Source organism: Ctenopharyngodon idella, chromosome 11 (assembly GCF_019924925.1).
Source record: "Ctenopharyngodon idella isolate HZGC_01 chromosome 11, HZGC01, whole genome shotgun sequence".
Classification (NCBI taxonomy): Eukaryota; Metazoa; Chordata; class Actinopteri; order Cypriniformes; family Xenocyprididae; genus Ctenopharyngodon; species Ctenopharyngodon idella.
This window is the reverse complement of record NC_067230.1, coordinates 2,536,600-2,556,949: the sequence shown is the minus strand read 5'-3', so window position 1 is coordinate 2,556,949 and position 20,350 is coordinate 2,536,600. Positions and strand designations below refer to the sequence as shown.

Below are 20,350 nucleotides of genomic sequence, written 5' to 3'. Positions count from 1 at the left end.
AAAACACATTTTCTTCTGGATATTTGCGTAAACCCATAACTGTAATAAACTCTTTGTGAACATGGCAGGTTTTAAAGGGCTCTATGGGCATGTGTAAATTGTTTGTGTACAGCGACATCATTCGGTCCATCAATGAAATTGCATTTCACAAACACCGCTCAAACGTAAAGTCTTGACCACAGAACAATGGCTGAATGTAAACAATAACTGTATTTTGTCTCAATAGGCCTTTAATTGGCATACACATCATGTGCAGTGATTTTACAATATTTGTAGGAGTAGATTATATTAAAATACTTTTGGAAAATGACTTGCTGTATTCCATGTAAAACTAACAGAATTATGCTACTTCTTTTCAAATGATTATTGCTGCAGCTTTTATTATAACATATTAATGAATTAAAATGCATTTTTCTACTAAAATGTGAAAATCATTTCCATATACATCCACAGCCTATGTTATGATGAATTATCATAAATTGTTGTTTAAATAAGTTATCATTTATACATGCTGCATATGTATAATTGCCATGTCCATCATCATGATATTCTTTTGGTTTTATTAATAGGCTTTGAGTTTGACATCATTCTTTATTATTCATTATTTATTTATTTTTTATTTTTTTGTAGGCTATATTTTAGGATGAGAGTCATTATTCAAATGATGATATCATGCAAGTCAATTGTCTTTGACTCATAATAAAACCGATTTGCAGGGAGAGTTTCATTTGTGTTGGGTTCGTGCGGTAAGGCGATGCCACAACAATTGATGCATCATAAACATCAGTTGGTAAGGCCATCTTCCAGACAACAGCGCGGTAAATGACACGAAAGCAACATTACAGCACGGTGCACGTCACTAAGGGGGACAGCACATAGCCTGCAGCCAAGTGGACAGCAATGGCACCGATAAGACCAAACACGAAACGCATCGAATTTGCGGAAGTGAGCGGGCGGGTGGGGCCTCAACAGTAATGTGACCACAGACGCCGTTAGGATTGCGTGAAACGAAGCGTTATGTATGACCCTACAAAGACCCGTGGAGATTTTTAAGGCCGGACGCGAAATGAGACGAGGACGTGCGCAATGTTGAAGGAGCGACTGAAATAGTGTTTATATGCACTAATTGTCTGGCGCTGAGTGAGAGGGCTAACTAACACCAAGAGGATTACCATCATCACACAACCGAGATCTCATGACTGGAGCAATGTGAAACGCTGATATCGCTCATTCCTTCAGTATATTGAGGAATAATAATGAACAACGCGCAAGATATGTCTCCCGATTTTGTCTTGATGCGCCTGGTCTCCGCGGCCGAGGATGACCGCTTGGACGAGGAGAATGGGAATCTGTCGTCGGGCACTGGACTGACGGTGGCTATCAAGGGGAACTTTGAATGCACGCAGAATCACGGCCACATCTCGGCGATGAACAAAGCTCCACAGGCCAGCGGAACGGAGGCACCTGACGCGGGAGTGATGGCGACTAGACCTGCGCTGTCTGTGCCGCCGCCTCCTCTTCATTCAACCGAGGCCCACGGGTACGATCTCACCCACCGAGGTGGAATGGGGCCTCAGCTGTTGGTATTTAGAAACATATCGAGAGACTCTGAAGGATTTGCCGAGAACAGCTCGGAGGATCAGCGCAGGGCTTTTGAGGACCAAGCGGTACTCGCTTCAGAGTCTGGCGCTGTGGACGCTCAGCATCCGCCTACATGGACGCTGCATCCACAGCTCAAACTGCCAGCGGTTGCTACGGATACGGAGGGAGCCGAACTGTGCCACCGGCATCGCTTGATTACAGACAAACAAGACTGGCCGCCGATGGTGGATCACAAAACGAGCTCGATGACAGAGTCGGGCTGGAGCTGTACGACGGCGCAGCGGCAGCTCCAGCTGCCCGACGGTCCTGTCCTGGAGCTAGCGAGGAAATTCGGCGAGCTGGGAGTCGCTCCGGTACCCGAATTTCTCCTCAAGGATGGTGAGCTGCAGCACTGCTCGTGTCAAAGCGTGCTCGGCTCGGCTGGAATCAGGCAGGGAGAGGACCCGACCGAGACCAGCGATGCTCTGCTGGTGCTGGAGGGCCTCGGGTCAGAAGAGGTGAACGGCCTGGGCATCAATGCCTGTCAGAAGACCGAGTCCCAAAACAATGAGCCGGGTGCGTTTGCGCTCAAGTGTTTCCCGTCGGTGCTGTCCGGACAAGCAATGGGGGTGTCCGGGGGACTTTGCTCACCGGCGTGTTGTTTGTTGCGAGACTCGGTAAACACCAGGCCTCAGGCTCCCACCACCGACAAACTGACTCCCGAGGTCTTATCCCAAGCCGTATCCAGGCAGGACACTCCGTGCTCTAGCCAGGCGTCCACACCGAAGGCCCGGCCGGACAGGAGCACGACACGGGCGCAACTTTCCGCTGCGAGCGGAGGAGAGAAGACTCTGAAAGTACCAGGGAAATCCAGGAAGGGCTCGCTTAAAATACGCCTGAGTAAACTTTTCAGAACTAAAAGCTGTAGTGGCTCTAACAACCTTTTGGACAAGAGACCTTCAGTCACGTTCTCCATATCCTCAGCGGGCAGTTTAGTTGACATGTCTGGAGCGTGCGGAGGGGAACAAGACACGGCCAGGTGAGTTCTTCTGCCCAAACGTGAATGAAATATTGAAGATTTTATTATTCTATTGTTGTATTCTTTTATTATTAATTTGTTCTATTAAATTCGACAACAAGATTTAGAATTTTCGAGCTCTCTCAGGAATTGTCTTTTTTGTTTTTAGAATGGGATCTTATGATTAGTTATTTTAGTTAAAAAAGATCTGGGGTAAACATAATTTGAAGAATATTTGTGGACTATTTGTGTTGTGTTTTTAAATATTGCTTTAAAAAAGCTGCTAACAACTTACCAAATAATGACTACAACTTTCATTAGAACGTGCGTTTTTGTGCAACCGTTGTAGTCTTGATTAGCAATCTTTGTACAGTTCCTTCAAATTTGTGTGCAATTTTATGGAGTTGTCAGAAAAAAAAATGTACAAGAATTTTATCTTTAGGGGTACAACAGCTTGTCACTGGGGCAGCACTTAAAGGGAATACCTAATATAGAGTAGTTATATGTACCCTTAATACTATGAACCTTAAAGGGGTAAATAAGGTTGTCCTCCATTGTTACAAGCTGTTGTATTCCTAAAGGTACAAATTTTAAACATTTTCTTAAGAGTGTAGAAAAACACAGACCTTAATGTACTATTAAATCATAAAGAGAAAACCCTAGTAAAAAAAGTAATATATTTAAAATACATTTATTTCATACTAAGTATACTTTAAATCTATATCTATAGTAAACATATTTACTGACATATCACTTGAGACTAAAAATTATAATTAAACTTAATTTCGAGTACTACTTGTGCACAATGCACATTTCTTAATATTAAGCTTAAAAAAAATGTATTTTAATGTTACTGATGTATGATCTTTGTATAAAATATGTATTCAAATGCAAGATATTTAAAGTGTACCTAAAGTATACATGTAATAGTTCCACTTTAGCGCAATCAAATATACTTTAGTATATCTTTAGTTGTACCTCAGCGCTACTTCTGCACAATTAGTGAATTAAGTACAAAATTAATTTAGCAGACTTTAAGTATACCAGTTTAGTATACCAAAAGTACAATTGCAAGGTATTTTTATTAAGTACATAATATGTAAATGTATTTGTAGTATACTTAACATGAAATAAATGTATTTCAAATACATTTTAGTATATTTATTTTTCACTAGGGAACCTATGGTGTATTAAAGCATTCAATGTTTACAGCATTATGGAACCAACTATGGTCTTTCACTTTTGGCTTTTCAGCATGTTGTGCAGCTTAAAATTTTATCCCAAAAATATTTAATATTTCAATCAATGATTTAGCCCCACCTCACACACAATAAAGATTGAAATTAACTAGGAAATTGGACACTTTTTGCACACTTCACATTCTCCATAAGTATATATATAAGAAATAAATTAATTTCATACAACACATTTCATTAAACCTGTTGTACTTTAAAAAATAATGATTTTTAATAGTTTTGAATGTGAGTCGCAAAATCATAATTGACCAAAGGATTACAGGTGAGTGCAGTTTATAATGTGATTATACGTGTACTTCTAATTCATTATAAAGTGTAGGTTAAAAAATGATAAATAATGCTATGAGATATAAAACAGAATTAATGTAAATGAATATGTGGTCTTTTTTCATTTTAGTAATTAAAATGATGATTGTCTTTCTGCAGCCAACCTGGACTAACAAGGGCACAAAGTGCCTTCTCTGCGGCCTCTTTTACTCCCGTTTTCACAGGTAAACGAAGATTCAGGGGAACTTAATGGGGTAGAAGCTATAGGAATCCTTGGAATACATTAAATGAAGGCACATTTTCAAGCCACTAATGAGCTTACACAGTGCATGGGAAATATAATGACTCAGGCACACGATTTGGATGAGATTAGTCTCATTTTAGGCCAATCTTTGGAATTAAGCTACGTTATTGTAACAAATGTTGTTAATGTCGTTCTTATGGCTCTTGTCATTAAGTTCTATTTGTACTATTGCTCTGGTTGCAGGAGAGACGGTGTCTTTGGTGGATGTGGACATCTCTCAGAGAGGGAGGAACTCCCCTCATCCTCCCACTCCTCCACCTCCCCCTCGGCGGAGCCTCAGTCTGCTAGGTGAGCTCCACTACAGATGTTCACACACCCCCTTTATCTCTTTCATTTCTGCTTTCCTTCATTCTTACCTTTCACATCTCCATCTGTTTCACACTTTTTAAATATTTCTCCAGTAACCTCCCCCATCCCTCTGGGTTCCTTCCCTTTATCCTTTGTACTGTCACCTCTATCTACGGTTACATTCAAAAGTTTGGGGTCAGTAAGATTTTTTTAAATTTTGAAAGAGGTCACTTATGCTCACCAAGGCTGCATTTATTTGATCAAAAACACATTAAAAACAGTAATATAAATCACAGTTCTTTATTAATGCGCTGCTTTTATTGAAGCAAACACACACGTCACTCGCACACAGAGATCATAGATTGCACTGCACACACAGAAACATTCAGGAGCACAGAAACTTGTTATCAAGGGTGCTCTGTGACTTTTATTAATAAAAGAGCTTCGCTACTGAATCGCTACGTTGTATTTCTCAGCAACGATGGGGTAAAGTCACTGTTTTTGAAGTAATTAAACTCACAGCTTCATTGATAGTAGAGAGAGACGCCACACAGATGCAGGTAATTCACACACGCATTTCTCATCTCTCTCTTTCTCTAGAATCTAGAATGCTAGATCTAACTTCAATTTCAATTCACATTTATTTGTATATAACGCTTTTCACAATGCATATCGTTTCAAAGCAGCTTTACAGAAAATGCATGTCAACGTTACAATTTAAAATGATTTGTTATCAGAGGTGACTCTGTGCAAGTTATGTAATTTCAGAAATGTACATATAAAAATCACGCAGTTAGCTAACAATCTATTAATTTAAACAATGTATTAATTTAAACACGAGCTGTAACTGATGAAAATAACCGTCACTTTAACTTTTCGGGTCAAATATTCGGGTCAAACCTCAATAACAGCTTTAACTTGTCAGTGCTGGTCACTGACCATGGTATAACCAGATATTCCACAGCTAGCGATTTGAATGCACTTCACGTCAGGTGGTTCTTTGCCTCCACGTCGTGCATTAAAGTTGTTTAATGCACAGCTAGCCATGGATTATCCCTTACATATTTTAAAATGTAATTTATTCATGTGATGGCAAAGCTGATTTTCAGCAGCTATTACTTCAGTCTTTAGTGCTCAAGAAACATTTCTTATTATTATCAGTGTTAAAAACAGCTTCTTGATGTTTTTGTGGAAACCGTGATACATTTTTTTTCAGGATATTTTGATGAATAGAAAGTTTAAAGGCACAATATGTAAGATTTTTGGATTAAAATATCCAAAAACCACTAGAACACTGTTATATATTTTGTTGACTTGTGTACTTACATTATACCAAATGTTTCCAAGAATGTTTAAATCCAGAGAAATAAGCAATTTTAACCAGGACACGGACCATGTCCATGCATTGCCTATCAATGACATCATACCCGCGTTTCCGGTTTTATTTTGTAGAAACCATGGAAACACCAAAGACGCTTTAATGTATTATGTGTTTTATTAGACAGGTGAGCAACTGTTATGATGGATACATTCATTGACAGAAAATTAATCATTAGCTCAACACAGCAAGTCTTATCATTTAAATTTCGTTTTCTTGATTTACAGTGAGTACCATGCCTAATATCCATCTTGCTGCGGCGTGCATTAAGCCGCCGCCGTTGAGCGAACGCACAGAGTAGCACTATAACAACTTTCAACACACAAATTTATCTAATATGATAAAACATCACTGCTATACCCCACATACGCATGACCGGAAGAAGCGGAAGCGGCGACTGCAGAATAATAAAAGTTTTGCTGCTTCCGAGACGTATCGCGCTCGTCTCTCATTAGCAATTGCTCCAGCGGCCACGTTTCTGCTCACAAAACACTCGGCCCTGCTCTGCTTCATTTTACAGTAACGTTAATAATCTTACCGATGAATATGATTTCTGTCTGAGTCCCGTCCTGATTCTTTTCCACCAACTGTGGACGTGAAGACAACACCTACCATGATCCTGTCATCAAGCTACGAGTAAGCGACCTCTAGTGGCGAAAATTAACATAGTGGGCTTTTTAAAGAACTACATTGATTTTAATTAAAAATCTTTTGTATGCTTATAAATGTCTTAACTGGCCCATTTAATCAATCTTGCTGAATACAAGTATTCATTTCTTTTAAAAAAAAATCTTACTGACCCCAAACTTATGAACGGTGGTGTAAATAAAAGGATAAATAAATAAATGGAATTAACATCCATTCTGTGTGATTCAATCACAAGTGGTGGACATTAAATACAAACATAAACATGAATATGGTTAACATATTTTGTGATTCTATCATTCAAACCACACTGAGAAGAAGTCCAAAACTAATTTGACCACATCACATTTGTGGTGTGAATGCTAATCCATCTCAGATAACATCAAAGGATTGCCTACTCAATTGTCAATCAAATATTTCTAAAATTTGCTGGTTATGATCTCATCTGATAATATAGGAGCTTGACTTTTTTTTTTTTACTTTTTTGACTTTTAAAGTAAGAGATCAAAGTCCCTCCCCTCAAAATCCGATCACAAGTATTCGAAAAAGACTCTATTAAGATTCATGTTTCTACCATCCAAACGATGATCAGTTTTATCTCAGTTCTGTGATCGAACCCAAGGCGGATGTTAAAGATGCCGTGTAGGACGTCAACCTACTTGCTTATTCTTTCACTTTGTCATTTCATTTCCCCTTTTTTATTCGACCTTCATTCTTTTCATTTCATGGTAACCGGTATCTCTGATTGCATTCTGCAAGCATAAAATTTGCAGAAGCGCCACTAAAAATGAGTTATTGTGTAGGTGTATGTGTGGTTAAACTTTACCAGTATTTGGCACACAGATGAGCAGTTCCTTTTCTAATAAAGTGAGGCTACTGCACATTTTCTTCCTGTTCATCAGCTCAGTGTGGTCTTTGGGATTGAAGTTTGAAATAATCTCAATACTGGAGAGATAGATAGTTAGATCTGAAGCAGTCTTTGTCATGAGTGAATTAAGATGATTAGGTATGAGGGATTTTTTTAGTCCTTGTGTTTGAAGTTGTAATTAGGTGAGCAATATGCACATTTCCAGTAGAGAGGTATATATGAATATTCTGGGTTCAATACAAGTTAAGCTCAATTTACAGCATTTGTGGCATAATGTTGATTAGCATAAAAACAAACCTGAATTGTTTATTTATAAAAGAAAACTGGAGGTTACAATGAGATACTTACAGTGAGTACACCCCTCACATTTTTGTCAATATTTTATTATATCTTTTCATGTGACAACACTGAAGAAATGACACTTTGCTACAATGTAAAGTAGTGAGTGTACAGCTTGTATAACAGTGTAAATTTGCTGCCCCCTCAAAATAACTCAACACACAGCCATTAATGTCTAAACCGCTGGCCACAAAAGTGAGTACACCCCTAATTGAAAATGTCCAAATTGGGCCCAAAGTGTCAATATTTTGTGTGGCCACCATTATTTTCCAGCACTGCCTTAACCCTCTTTGGCATGGAGTTCACCAGAGCTTCACAGGTTGCCACTGGAGTCCTCTTCCACTCCTCCATGACAACATCACGGAGCTGGTGGATGTTAGAGACCTTGCGCTCCTCCACCCTCCGTTTGAGGATGCCCCACAGATGCTCAATAGGGTTTAGGTCTGGAGACATTCTTTAGTAAGGCAGTGGTCATCTTGGAGGTGTGTTTGGGGTCGTTACCATGTTGGAATACTGCCCTGCGGCCCAGTCTCCGAAGGGAGGGGATCATGCTCTGCTTCAGTATGTCCCAGTACATGTTGGCATTCATGGTTCCCTCAATGAACTGTAGCTCCCCAGTGCCGGCAGCACTCATGCAGTCCCAGCCCATGACACCCCCACCACCATGCTTGACTGTAGGCAAGACACACTTGTCTTTGTACTCCTCACCTGGTTGCCGCCACACACGCTTGACACCATCTGAACCAAATAAGTTTACCTTGGTCTCATCAGACCACAGGACATGGTTCCTTAGTCTGCTTGTCTTCAGCAAACTGTTTGCGGGCTTTCTTGTGCATCATCTTTAGAAGAGGCTTCCTTCTGGGACGACAGCCATGCAGACCCAGTTGATGCAGTGTGCGGCGTATGGTCTGAGCACTGACAGGCTGACCACCTCACCCCTTCAACCTCTGCAGCAATGCTGGCAGCACTCATACGTCTATTTTCCAAACACAACCTCTGGATATGACGCTGAGCACGTGCACTCAACTTCTTTGGTCGACCATGGCAAGGCCTGTTCTGAATGGAACCTGTCCTATTAAACCGCTTGGCAATCTTCTTATAGCCTACGCCATCTTTATGTAGAGCAACAATTCTTTTTTTCAGATCCTCAGAGAGTTCTTTGCCATGAGGTGCCATGTTGAACTTCCAGTGACCAGTATGAGAGAGTGAGAGCGATAACACCAAATTTAACACACCTGCTCCCCATTCACACCTGAGACATTGTAACACTAACTAGTCACATGACACCGGGGAGAGAAAATGGCTAATTGGGCCCAATTTGGACATTTTCACTTAGGGGTGTACTCACTTTTGTGGCCAGCGGTTTAGACATTAATGGCTGTGTGCTGAGTTATTTTGAGGGGACAGGGGTGTACTCACTTCTGTAAGATACTGTATAATGAAAGTGAAGAGTATGGAAGCTTGTTTCTGCCACTGAATAAAAAGAAAAAAGGTAATTGCGACTTTTTATCTCAGAATTCAAGACTTTTTTTCTCAGAATTACGAGTTTACTTGCAATTCTGAGATATAAACTCACAACTGCGAGAAATACAGTCAGAATTGCAAGATGTAAAACTCACAATTGCAAGAAATAAAGTCAGAATTGCGAGTTATAAACTCAAAATTGTGGGATATAAACTTGCAATTGCGAGAAATAAAATCAGAATTGCGAGATATAAAACTCACAATTGCGAGAAATAAAGTCAGAATTGAGAGTTATAAACTCAAAATTGTGGGATATAAACTCGCAATTGAAAGAAATATAACTGCGAGTTTATATCTCACAATTCTGACTTTATAACTCACAATTGCGAGTTTATATCATGCAATTCTGAGAAAAAAAGTCAGAATTGTGAGATAAAAACTAGCAATTACCTTTTTTATTTTTTATTCAGTGGCAAGCATGCAGAAACAAGCTTCCATAGAATAGAGCCAATTTTTGAGTATTTAAAAGCAGTAATTTGAAGCTTATAATTTTAAAACAGTCATTTACATTAATTTCAATGTTAAAACCTATGTATTTTTTAACTGTGAAGCTAAAAAATAACATTTTTGTTTCTTGAAATAAAATAAAAATGAACTGAAATAAAATAAAATATTAAAAGACTTACTTATATTTTATTTCAGCTGGTTGGCAAGGCTCATTACATTTTCATTTAGTTGAACAAAGTTAGTAAAATTTTAACTAAAAGTAAAATGACAACAGAAAATATAAAAAGAAAATCGAATTCATTAAAACTATAATAGTATCTCAATGATACACTTTATTGAACCCGTATATTCCTTTAAAGTAAAAAAAATTGCTCCACATAATTTTTTCACAGCTGGGAAGAAATGCATTTTCCAGTGACGTGAGTGCGTGATGCAAATACCAGCGTGTGGATTTACTCATGTTGTTTTCCCATGTTTCAGTTCCCCATGTCATATGCTTCCTGTCATGGTGTCTTAGTCTTCAAGTGCTATAGGAGGATCAGATATTGTCACATAATTGGGGGATTTGTCTTGCTCCTTTATGGTTCAGACAGGCAAAACTGCGTTATTCATACATAAAGCACAGGTCATTGAATGTAATATTCACGTTAGTTCCGATACTGCAGTTTGCAGTCTTCTGAAATCTGGCTGCATTTTGATCTATTTTTTAGTAATATATGCAAGAATATTGTTGCTGTCCCTTTGCTCTGAAGCTGAATGGTGTTAGGGTTGATTTTAGTCATGTTCTGATTCCTCTTCATCACCTCAGGCTCCTGTCTCATTCTAACAGACTTTAACCTTCTCTACACTTCCATTGCTTTTTCTATGACATCTCCTTATTCTCCTGGCTCTGAACCCTCCCTCCTGCTCTCTTCCAGACGATATAGGTGGGCCGCAGCCTGGGCCTTTCCTAGTGAGTGTAATGGGGGCCTCCCTGCAGTCTCTCCCTCTGCCTCTTCCTCCTCCTCCCCCTCTCCACGCTACCATCCAGCATAGTCTCAGCCTCAATGGTAAGACTTGGGTGCAGTGGAGGGGGCGGTGTGTGTTTGAAGGTGTTTCAGGGCGCCTTTCTGGTTCTGAGCGCAGACTCCAACCTCCCCTTCCTTTTTTTGCGAACCGGGTCATTCTCTGCCCTCAGAAGCACCTTTATTCCATCGAACATAAAGGGAAATGGAATAAAGTGTGAATGTAACTGTGATGTTCTTGTGAAAAGCAAAGGCAAAGACAATACATGCCATCAGCCACATGTATCGTTTTGTCAAACAAAGGCTTTGGTTGACCGCGTGGTTTCGTTTCTCAGTTCCTTTCGCAGTTCGGAGAAAGAAGGCAGTGTGACTAATGTGCATTTATGAAGAGAGGAAGTGTGAGAGAGATAGTGTATTGTAGTTCTTTTGCTGAATAACTCGTATAACAATACAACTTTTGTATAAGATATAAAGGTTGATGGTAATATTAAAGATATGGTAACTTTATTATCTATAACATAGCATGTATACATATTTATTGGTAGTTGATATGACATTTTATCGCTAGCTGTTTCCATCCAAAACGTATGCGCAAAATTGGAATATCGCATAAAACATTTGCGAATAAAGCATGTGTTCAAGAGAACAACATTGTCACATCCTGGGAAATTGTTGCAAAATATCTGTAATAAAAATGGAAGTTGCTGCAATCGGGGAACCACTGTAGCTCTTTTTTTTACATTATAAATCGCTTGCGTCTCAGAACGCACAGGCGAAACGCAATAAATGCTGTCAAGATGCGTTCAGATGCCTGGTGTTTGGGAACACCATCATGTGAGACATTTCTGGGAGGGAATTATACCAAATCATTCTGATGAGACTTTGGCTCAGGCATTTCAGAATGATCAAACCAACATTTGAGATGCTGTGCAATGAAATTGGTTCACTGGTTAGTCCAGTTACCCAATCACATCCACTGTTGAGGCAAAGTCACGAGTGAGTTTTTTGTTGAGGGATTTATTCAGTAAATGTGTTTCCGTCATAGCTCATGCCTTATTATCGGATAAAAAATGTATCTGCCTCAATTGATCACATACTGTATGTTTTTTATGTGCTTATACGCATATTGGCATTTCCATACAGCGTTTTTTAATGCAATATCCCAAATTGCGCATAAAAATAGGTGGATGGAAACACAGCTAGTGAAAGATGTGTCCTGGAGTGTGATATGCTATAGGGGAGATGTTGTCACAAGATGTCACAGGAAGTTGTCATAAGGGAAGTTGTGTGTTAAACAACCAGTTCTGAATCGTATTAAATTAGAATCATTTTTGTAAATTCTGTTTCAAAACAACTTTATTTTGCTCTAGCTGTCTGGAGAGCACTACTGGGGCACGTTGTCACAAAAGATCAATGTGTTCAGTGAATTGTATTTTTTTCATGGGGAATAATGGTGAAAATGTTCAATTTTTGTAGCAAAGGTTTAAGGTTTGTTTATTATTAACGTTACTGTAAAATGGTTTAAGGTTTGTGTGGATACAGAAATTAACCTGCACTGATAAATAGTCACTGGTGTGAAAATTGTGACAACTAGACCTAGTCACATTCGAATTCATTTAGAAATATTTTAAATAACACATATTTTTTAAGTCTTGTCTAGTTTTTCTATACACCATTCTTAATAACCTTATATTATTAGCTTGGGACAACTGTACTTTAAACAATTTACAATTAAAATATAACACTTGTAGTCCTGTCATACTGCAGGACAAAATGGTGATCAATTACAGGACCTAAAATATACCTTCCCTTATATCAAACATTTTAAACTAAAATGATTTAAACTGTTATTTGTCAACATACATTAGCGTTCAAAAGTTTAGATCAAAAGTGACAGTAAAGACATTTATAATGTTACAAAAGATTTCTATTTATAATAATATATATATAATAAATTATGTTTTTTTGAACTTTATATTCATCAAAGATCTTGAACAAAAAAGTAACAAGGTTAAAACAAAAATATTACGTAGCATAAATGTTTTCTAACATTGATAATAATACAAAATGTTTCTTGAGAAGAAGAGATGAGCATTTTAGACGGATCATGTGACATTAAAGACAAACTTTTGTCTTTAGTATTTGTTATTTGTCAAGTTATAAACTTAAAAAGAAGGTAAAAGTAGTCATTTAGTTTTGATGGGATACTAGTCTTAGCTGATTACAACTCAATATTTGCTGGTGTATTCAAAAAATGCTCCATTTTTGTCTCAGATGCTTTCTTCCGGGCACTTCCTCATTCCGCCGCATCACCAATGGAGACTCCGGCCCCTGCCAGAGTGGCCCCACCCCCGATCATGTGTCCACTGAGAGGGGCCGATTCCAGCAGCTTCACTGCCAGCCTGAGAGAGTTGGAGCGGGTGAGAGACAAAAGCATTTGACGTGAATTCAAGAAACAACTGAAAATTTCCAGTCATATGATTGTAATATCATTGGGCATGTTTATCGACAGACCTTTTTAACTATGACACATCTCTGTGGCTTCCTGTGGTTGTCCATTTCATTTAGTTGGTTTTTGTGTGTTTTCTCTATAAGCAGCTTTTGCTCAACACTGTTGGTCATTGTGCGTTTATGTGTTTGCAGTGTGGCTGGTATTGGGGGCCGATGAACTGGGAGGATGCTGAAATGAAGCTAAGAGGAAAGCCAGATGGCTCGTTTTTGGTGCGGGACAGTTCAGACCCACGATACATCCTCAGCCTCAGTTTTCGCTCACAGGGAGTCACACACCACACGCGTATGGAGCACTACAGAGGTAAACACACACATACTGTATATGCATATCCATAAACACACACATACTCTTTTTTTGGCATATCAGACTCAAATGTGTAGCCAAAAACACATGAAATCCTGTGTTTACAAACCCAATCTAAACCACATCCTCAAAGTCCGATTAAAAGGTCAGTGTTGACTACACCACCTGAACAAACAGATTAGATTTCATCACTTGTAGAATGACAGTGCAGACAGTTAGTCCTAAAAATCGGATTTGAAAGTAGTCATTAAAGTTTTCACAACCACATTTAATTTCCTGCACAATTTTACTGAACAAAGTAAAATGACTGTATCATTTATTAAAGTACATTTTTATATTGGTCTAATTGAAAATACATTTAAAAGCAAATAACACTCCCCATAGAAAAAATTAAATGAAACCATTTTAAATAGTTTTTACTTTTGTGAGATACTGTTGATGCAAAAACTTGAGGCAATGAGGTAGAAGAGAAGAAGCAGAAGACGCAGAAGAGATGCGAGAAGCAAAAAAAGCAAAGAAAAAGCTAAACTGTCAAAGACCCAGTCAGTTTTAAACCATAAGCATAGGAAAACTTACATCCCACTCAAACTTATGTGAAAAGGTCAAAAAGATTTATCCATTATGTCATAGTTGGTGTAACGGCTAGGTCAGAGTGACTGGTCAAATGTCAAAGATAGATGAAAATAGATAAGGGAATTTTGCAGATCTTGCATTATCACATGTCTGAAGAAATGGAAACAGACATATTTTGATAAAAAGGTACATCAAGTTCAAATGAGCAACTAATTCTGAAAACATCATCGCTTCTGCAGTACTTGGCAGGCGTCCAATATCTAAACACAAATGTCAAGATGACCTGTCACATTGGAACACTTTGAAGAACAATTGAATATAGCAAGCATACATACTCTTAAAGATAAAAGAAGAATAACCATAAAGGAGTACAATAAAGAGTAAATACTTGAAAATAAGATGAGGATTAATATATAGAGTATGAGTGCATGAATATATGAAATCAAAGATAATGTTGAGAAATCATAAGCCATAAATGATAAAATGATTAACATGAAATATGAATAAAATGTATGAATATGAATACTGACCATTTTGGATCCACCACTGTATATACATGTGTGTGTGTGTGACCCTGGACCCTGGTCATAAGTCACACGGCTATATTTGTAGCAATAGCTAACAATACACTGTATGGGTCAAAATTAACTATTTTTCTTTTATGCCAAAAATCATTAGGATATTAAGTAAAGATCATGTTCCATGAAGAGATTTTGCAAATTTCCTACCATAAATATATCAAAAATGTATTTTTGTAAGTAATATGCATTGCTAAGGACTTCATTTGGACAACTTTCTCAGTATTTTGATTTTTTTGCACCCTCAGATTCCAGATTTTCAAATAGTGGTATCTCGGACAAATATTGTCCTATCCTAACAAACCATACATCAATGGAAAGCTTTTCAGCTTTGATGTATAAATCTCAATTTAAAAACAAATTGACCCTTATGACTGGTTTTGTGGTCCAGGGTCACATATATATTTATATATATATAGTGACCTACATACACACACAACACCTACATAACATTTTGGCTTATGTCTAATAAAAAATATATTGATATGGTCTTTGTAATAAATAATCTTTTTACTTTGTATGAATGTTTTTGTCTTTGGGAAAATAACCCCTTGTTTCATAGACAAGGCTTAAGCTAGTCCCAGACTAAAATGTATGTTTGAGCTGTTTTAACTGAAAGTAACTTGCACTGACATATCTTAAAATATGTCAGTGCCATTATTTTGTCTTAAGATGCACACCAGTAATGTTTTTTTCTAGGGTACATTTATAAAAGCTACTTAAATGTCCTAAATAAACTAAGGCTTAATCCTGGCTTAGGGTAAGCCCTGTCTGTGAAACCGGGCCTAAATACTTTTAATTAATAGTAAGTAAAAAGGTTTAAACCAACCATAAATATGATTTGAGAAATGCTAATAAATTTAGTAGTATTTTTTCTAGTGTTTTTATTTTCCTTAAAATTTGTCTTTAACTCTTCAGGAACTTTCAGTTTATGGTGCCACCCTAAATTTGAGGACCGCTGCCATTCTGTGGTTGAATTCATTGAGCGAGCCATCATGCACTCTAAAAATGGAAAATTCCTCTACTTCCTACGTTCACGTGTACCTGGTAAGGCTACAAATATCCTGCTTATATGACAAGACATTAGCAGACAGGATTCTTAGCCACTACTGTTGAATAAAAAGGATTTAATTGTTCGTTTACTGATGCAGGTGGGACAAATGGGGAGAAAAAAGTGCCTTAAGCCAGGGGTTCCCAAACACATTCCTGGAGCCTCCTCAGCACTGCACATTTTGTATCTCTCCTTTGTCTGACATACCCATTTCAGGTCTTGGAGTCTCGACTAATGAGCTGATGATCTGAATCAGGTGTGTTTGATTAAGGAGACATGGAAAACATACAGTGTTGGGGAGGATCCAGGAATGTGTTTGGGAAGCTATTTAGCTTTAATTTATTTATTTCAGTTTTATTAATTTTAGTACTTCAACTTTAACTGTTCATTTTCTATTCATCCTATATTTATATTTTATTTTATTTCAGCTTTATTTCAATTAAAGCGCCCCTATTATGCTTTTTCGAATATTACTTTTCATGCAGTGTGTAATATAGCTGTTTGTCAGGTCTGCAAAGTTTTATAGATCAAAGTGCACAACAAATAAAGTTATTGTCTCCTAAAAGAAAGAACCTATTCTGAACTGCTGAAAAAGTCGTCAGCAATTCCAGTCTCACTTCTGTAACATATCTATGTATGTTTGTAACAAATTTGCATAATGGCAGCCTATGGTCTTCATTGGCTGCCTGTGAACAACGTCTACGTAGTACTTTTAGCCACCCTCAAACAGGGTACCTGAGAAGCAACATGTTGTAGCAACAGGTCGTTTTGTCAAGAAGACGCTGTTTCCTGCGCTGCGAATCCACTTTGCATGCACAAAGATGAGGACTCTCGCTGGAATAGACCGCCCCCTTAGTTACTGTTGCTACATCCGACAAGCCATGGCGCTCTCACGCCACACATCATGTTCTCACACAGTGAACAGTACACCGCGGAGCAAAGAAGTTCAAGTCCACCGACATTAATCTACTAACTCTCCTGTCTGGTTTGTCAGACAAAATGGTGGATTTGGCATTATGATTGGTCAGATCGCCTGTCAATCAAACTCCCAGTAAAGGGTGAATTGACATGGTAAAACCAACGCCATTGTTACTGTTCATATCACTGTATACAAGTGCTGAGGAAGTCTCTGGAGCTGAAATTTAGATATGGTAATGGCCATTTCGTTTGCGACACATGCTGTAAGCAGTAGACCAATCACAACAGACCAATCAGAGCAGATTAGGAGGGGTTTAGAGAGACTGCATCCTTTATTGGACCATTTCAGACACTGTAAGAAAAGAGGTGATGCTGCAATGTATATTATGAGAAAATTTAAGTGTTTTTTAACCTTGGATGCATGCACAGTCATTCTATTGTAGGAGACCTACAAAACAAAATTTGGAATGTTTAAAATAACATAATAGGGGCACAAAAACGATTTAGAATAGTTTTAGTTAACAATAACAACCATGGTTTAGTCTGAAGTGTTTGTGGTAACAGTAAGTACAGAAGTAAGAGGCAGAGTTTACTTTGTTTGTAAAGACCAATAACAGGTTTGTGGGTGTGAGAGATGAAAGGTCAGTGTAATGAAGTGTCTGGTGTCTGTTTCAGGGTTGCCCCCGACCCCTGTGCAGCTGCTCTATCCAGTCTCACGCTTCAGTAATGTGAAATCTCTCCAGCATCTGTGCCGTTTCTGCATCCGACAACTCGTCCGCATAGACCACATCCAGGAGCTGCCCCTCCCCAAGTATGACTCAATTACACTTTACATTATTTTGCCGATTTAGATTTCTGATACACTATAATTCAAAAGTTTTAGGTCTGTAACATTTCAATATTTTTGAAAGAAGTCTCTTATGCTCACCAAAGCTGCATTTATTTGATTAAAATACAGTGAAAAACTGTAATATTGTGAAATATGATTACAGTTTTAAAAAACAGTTTTCTATTTTAATTTATTTCTGTGATGGCAAAGCTGAATTTTCAGCAGCCATTACTCCAGTCCTCAGTGTCACATGGTGTTTTAGATATCATTCCAAATCACTGGTGCTCGAGAAATATTTCTTAATCTATTAAGGTTGAAACTGCTTAATATTTTTGTGGAAACCTTGACACATTTTTTTCAGGATTCTTTGATGAATAGATAGTTTAAAAAAAAAAACAGCATTTATTTGAACTAGAATTCTTTTGTAACTATAAATCTCTTTACTGTTACTTTTGATCTATTTTAAGCCTTCTTGCATTAATTTCTTTCAAATAAAAAAAAACCCTAACCTTTGAACAATACATTAAATACTGATAACTGATGCTATGTTGCGGACTTTCTTTGTTCACCAATGTGAAGTTTCAGAGACCTTGTACATTAGACACATTTTAGGTCTCATTTTAATGTGTAAAACAGCAATAAATTAAGTCAAGAACACAGTTCAACTTATAAAGAATATGGGATGCAGTTGCTCTATTCAAAATATGTACTTTAAAATAAATTGTATTAATATAAACTAATAAAATTATGATTACAATATCAAGGGAAATCACCAGTTTTATCAAAAATCATCAATTTTTGTCATAATTGTTCATCCCTTAAACTTTTAGCTAGTAATTTTCAAGTGGTTATGGGTGTATCACATACTGTATGTTTACCCACTGCTATTAGGTTTTATTGAAATAAAATTGCTTATCAATTTATATGTAGGCAATAAACACTTTGCATACAAAGTATCTATAAAGACTAACTTTCATTTTTTCATCTTAGGCCGCTCATTGTCTACTTGAGGAAGTTCTATTATTATGATCCAGAGGAAGAGATGTATCTGTCAATCAAAGGCATGCGCCAGGCAGCAGGTGTTGAACAGGAAGCTGAGTCTGAAACATAGCCAGATCGCTCCTTTTCACTGTAAGTACTTGAAGCAATGACTGTTCCACATATATTATGTTATACTCAGTGCTCTGTAGCCAACTTATTTAATTAACGAAACAAAATTATTTTTAGGATTTCTGTGTGTGGGTAATAGATGGAACAGCGCATGGACACTTCCTGGTGCACAGCTCTGCTCCAACTCCCTGCCAGTCTTCCAGCAGAAGCCAATGAACGTCAGCTGACTGGCCCCTCCTCTTGACCAATACGTGGACAGAGGGAGTACAGAGGAGTGCTGGAATACTGTCTATGTTGAGCAGGCAAATAAATCCAGAGACTGACATGATAGACAAAAGACTTGAAAGGTCACTGGACAGTAAACAGTGGACTTAAAAAATAATAAGTTAAACAAAAAAACGAACAAGGACATTTGACTTGGGGTACTAGCAAAAGCCTTCATCTGTAGGTTATATTACACTGGAGTTTTTAAACTGGCCAGTTTGTGAATCCATCTCTGTTTGGTTCTTCTTTCTTTCCTCATCAGGCCCCTGCCCCTGGGTGGAGTGTGTGACCCCTTTATTTGTCCTTTCCCTGATTGTAACTCCTTCAGTCTGATCAGGCCACATGAACTGTATTTTGAGTAAAAGACAAAGTAAACTTGAAAATAAGTGGTGGTTGACTTTTTCACATTATTTATGATTTAGGATTATAATTGCTTGCTCGTATCTGGAGATCACTATATTAAGTTACCATGTGTTTGTTTGTTTGTTTGTTTTCGGGCACTTACTATCATGGTGATTCCAAGGTTTTCTTTAAATTAGCATGGTGTTCTGTATTAATAGCATGGTATATGACTATGATAATTTTTCAGTATCACGGTATTACTGTTTGCTATTCTCATTAATTAATGGTAACACCACAGTTCTTTTTTGTGAGGGAAGTTATCCTTAACTTTTAGCTGGGAATAAACACACGCGCACTGTTTTCTTAGCTATCTAAATGGGAAAATTGCAAAGCCTTCTATTGTTTATAAATGCAGCTGGTTATAAATACTATAACCAACCAGTTTTTTAAAATGAGGATTTAGCTCAATTTTGGGCACAAATTTGTTCCCAAAATATGTAAAAGTAGGCACCCACATATTTTCCATACTTCAGTTTTTATACTCAGCTAGGAATGCCACTAAATTTGGCTAATATTAGGGTCACAAAAAAATAGCTTTTACAAAAAGCAAAATGTCATGTTGGAGAATCAAAGCATTTTGTTGATGACAAAGCAGCTGGTTGTTGCATTAATGAAATGCAGCGTCCATCACCTGTAGTAGGTTGCTTAACTCGTTTCAGAAGACAACAACCATATATTCTGAGGGAGCACCTGCGTTTATTGCAATAGAAAACTAACACAGTCCACACAGGTTGATCGATCGAAATAGTTGTCAATTACTTTTGATTGATATGCTTTTTCCATTTCTAACAGGGCGAGCTAAACGTCAGTGAAATTTAAACCTGTGTATTATTGGTTCGGCTTATTATTTTGACTTCTTCACAACGCCCGCCTTTCTCCTGAAAACTCGAC

General features: G+C 37.8%; 1 protein-coding gene across 2 annotated transcripts; it reads left to right on the top strand.

The window, feature by feature from the left end:
* Nucleotides 1-762: 762 nt before the first annotated feature.
* On the top strand, nucleotides 763-19,448 carry socs7 (suppressor of cytokine signaling 7). 2 transcript variants are annotated; one of them, XM_051911818.1, is made up of 10 exons: nucleotides 763-2,620; nucleotides 4,282-4,346; nucleotides 4,610-4,714; nucleotides 10,833-10,964; nucleotides 13,194-13,339; nucleotides 13,563-13,731; nucleotides 15,804-15,932; nucleotides 17,530-17,665; nucleotides 18,674-18,814; nucleotides 18,911-19,448. In XM_051911818.1, the coding sequence occupies exons 1-9, from the start codon at nucleotides 1,257-1,259 to the stop codon at nucleotides 18,792-18,794; spliced, it is 2,367 nt and encodes a 788-aa protein (XP_051767778.1). In that variant the 5' UTR covers nucleotides 763-1,256; the 3' UTR covers nucleotides 18,795-18,814; nucleotides 18,911-19,448. The 2 variants fall into 2 exon arrangements, with proteins under 2 accessions (XP_051767778.1, XP_051767779.1); XM_051911819.1 differs by lacking the exon at nucleotides 10,833-10,964 and having other exon boundaries at nucleotides 770-2,620.
* The last annotated feature ends 902 nt before the right edge of the window (nucleotides 19,449-20,350 follow it).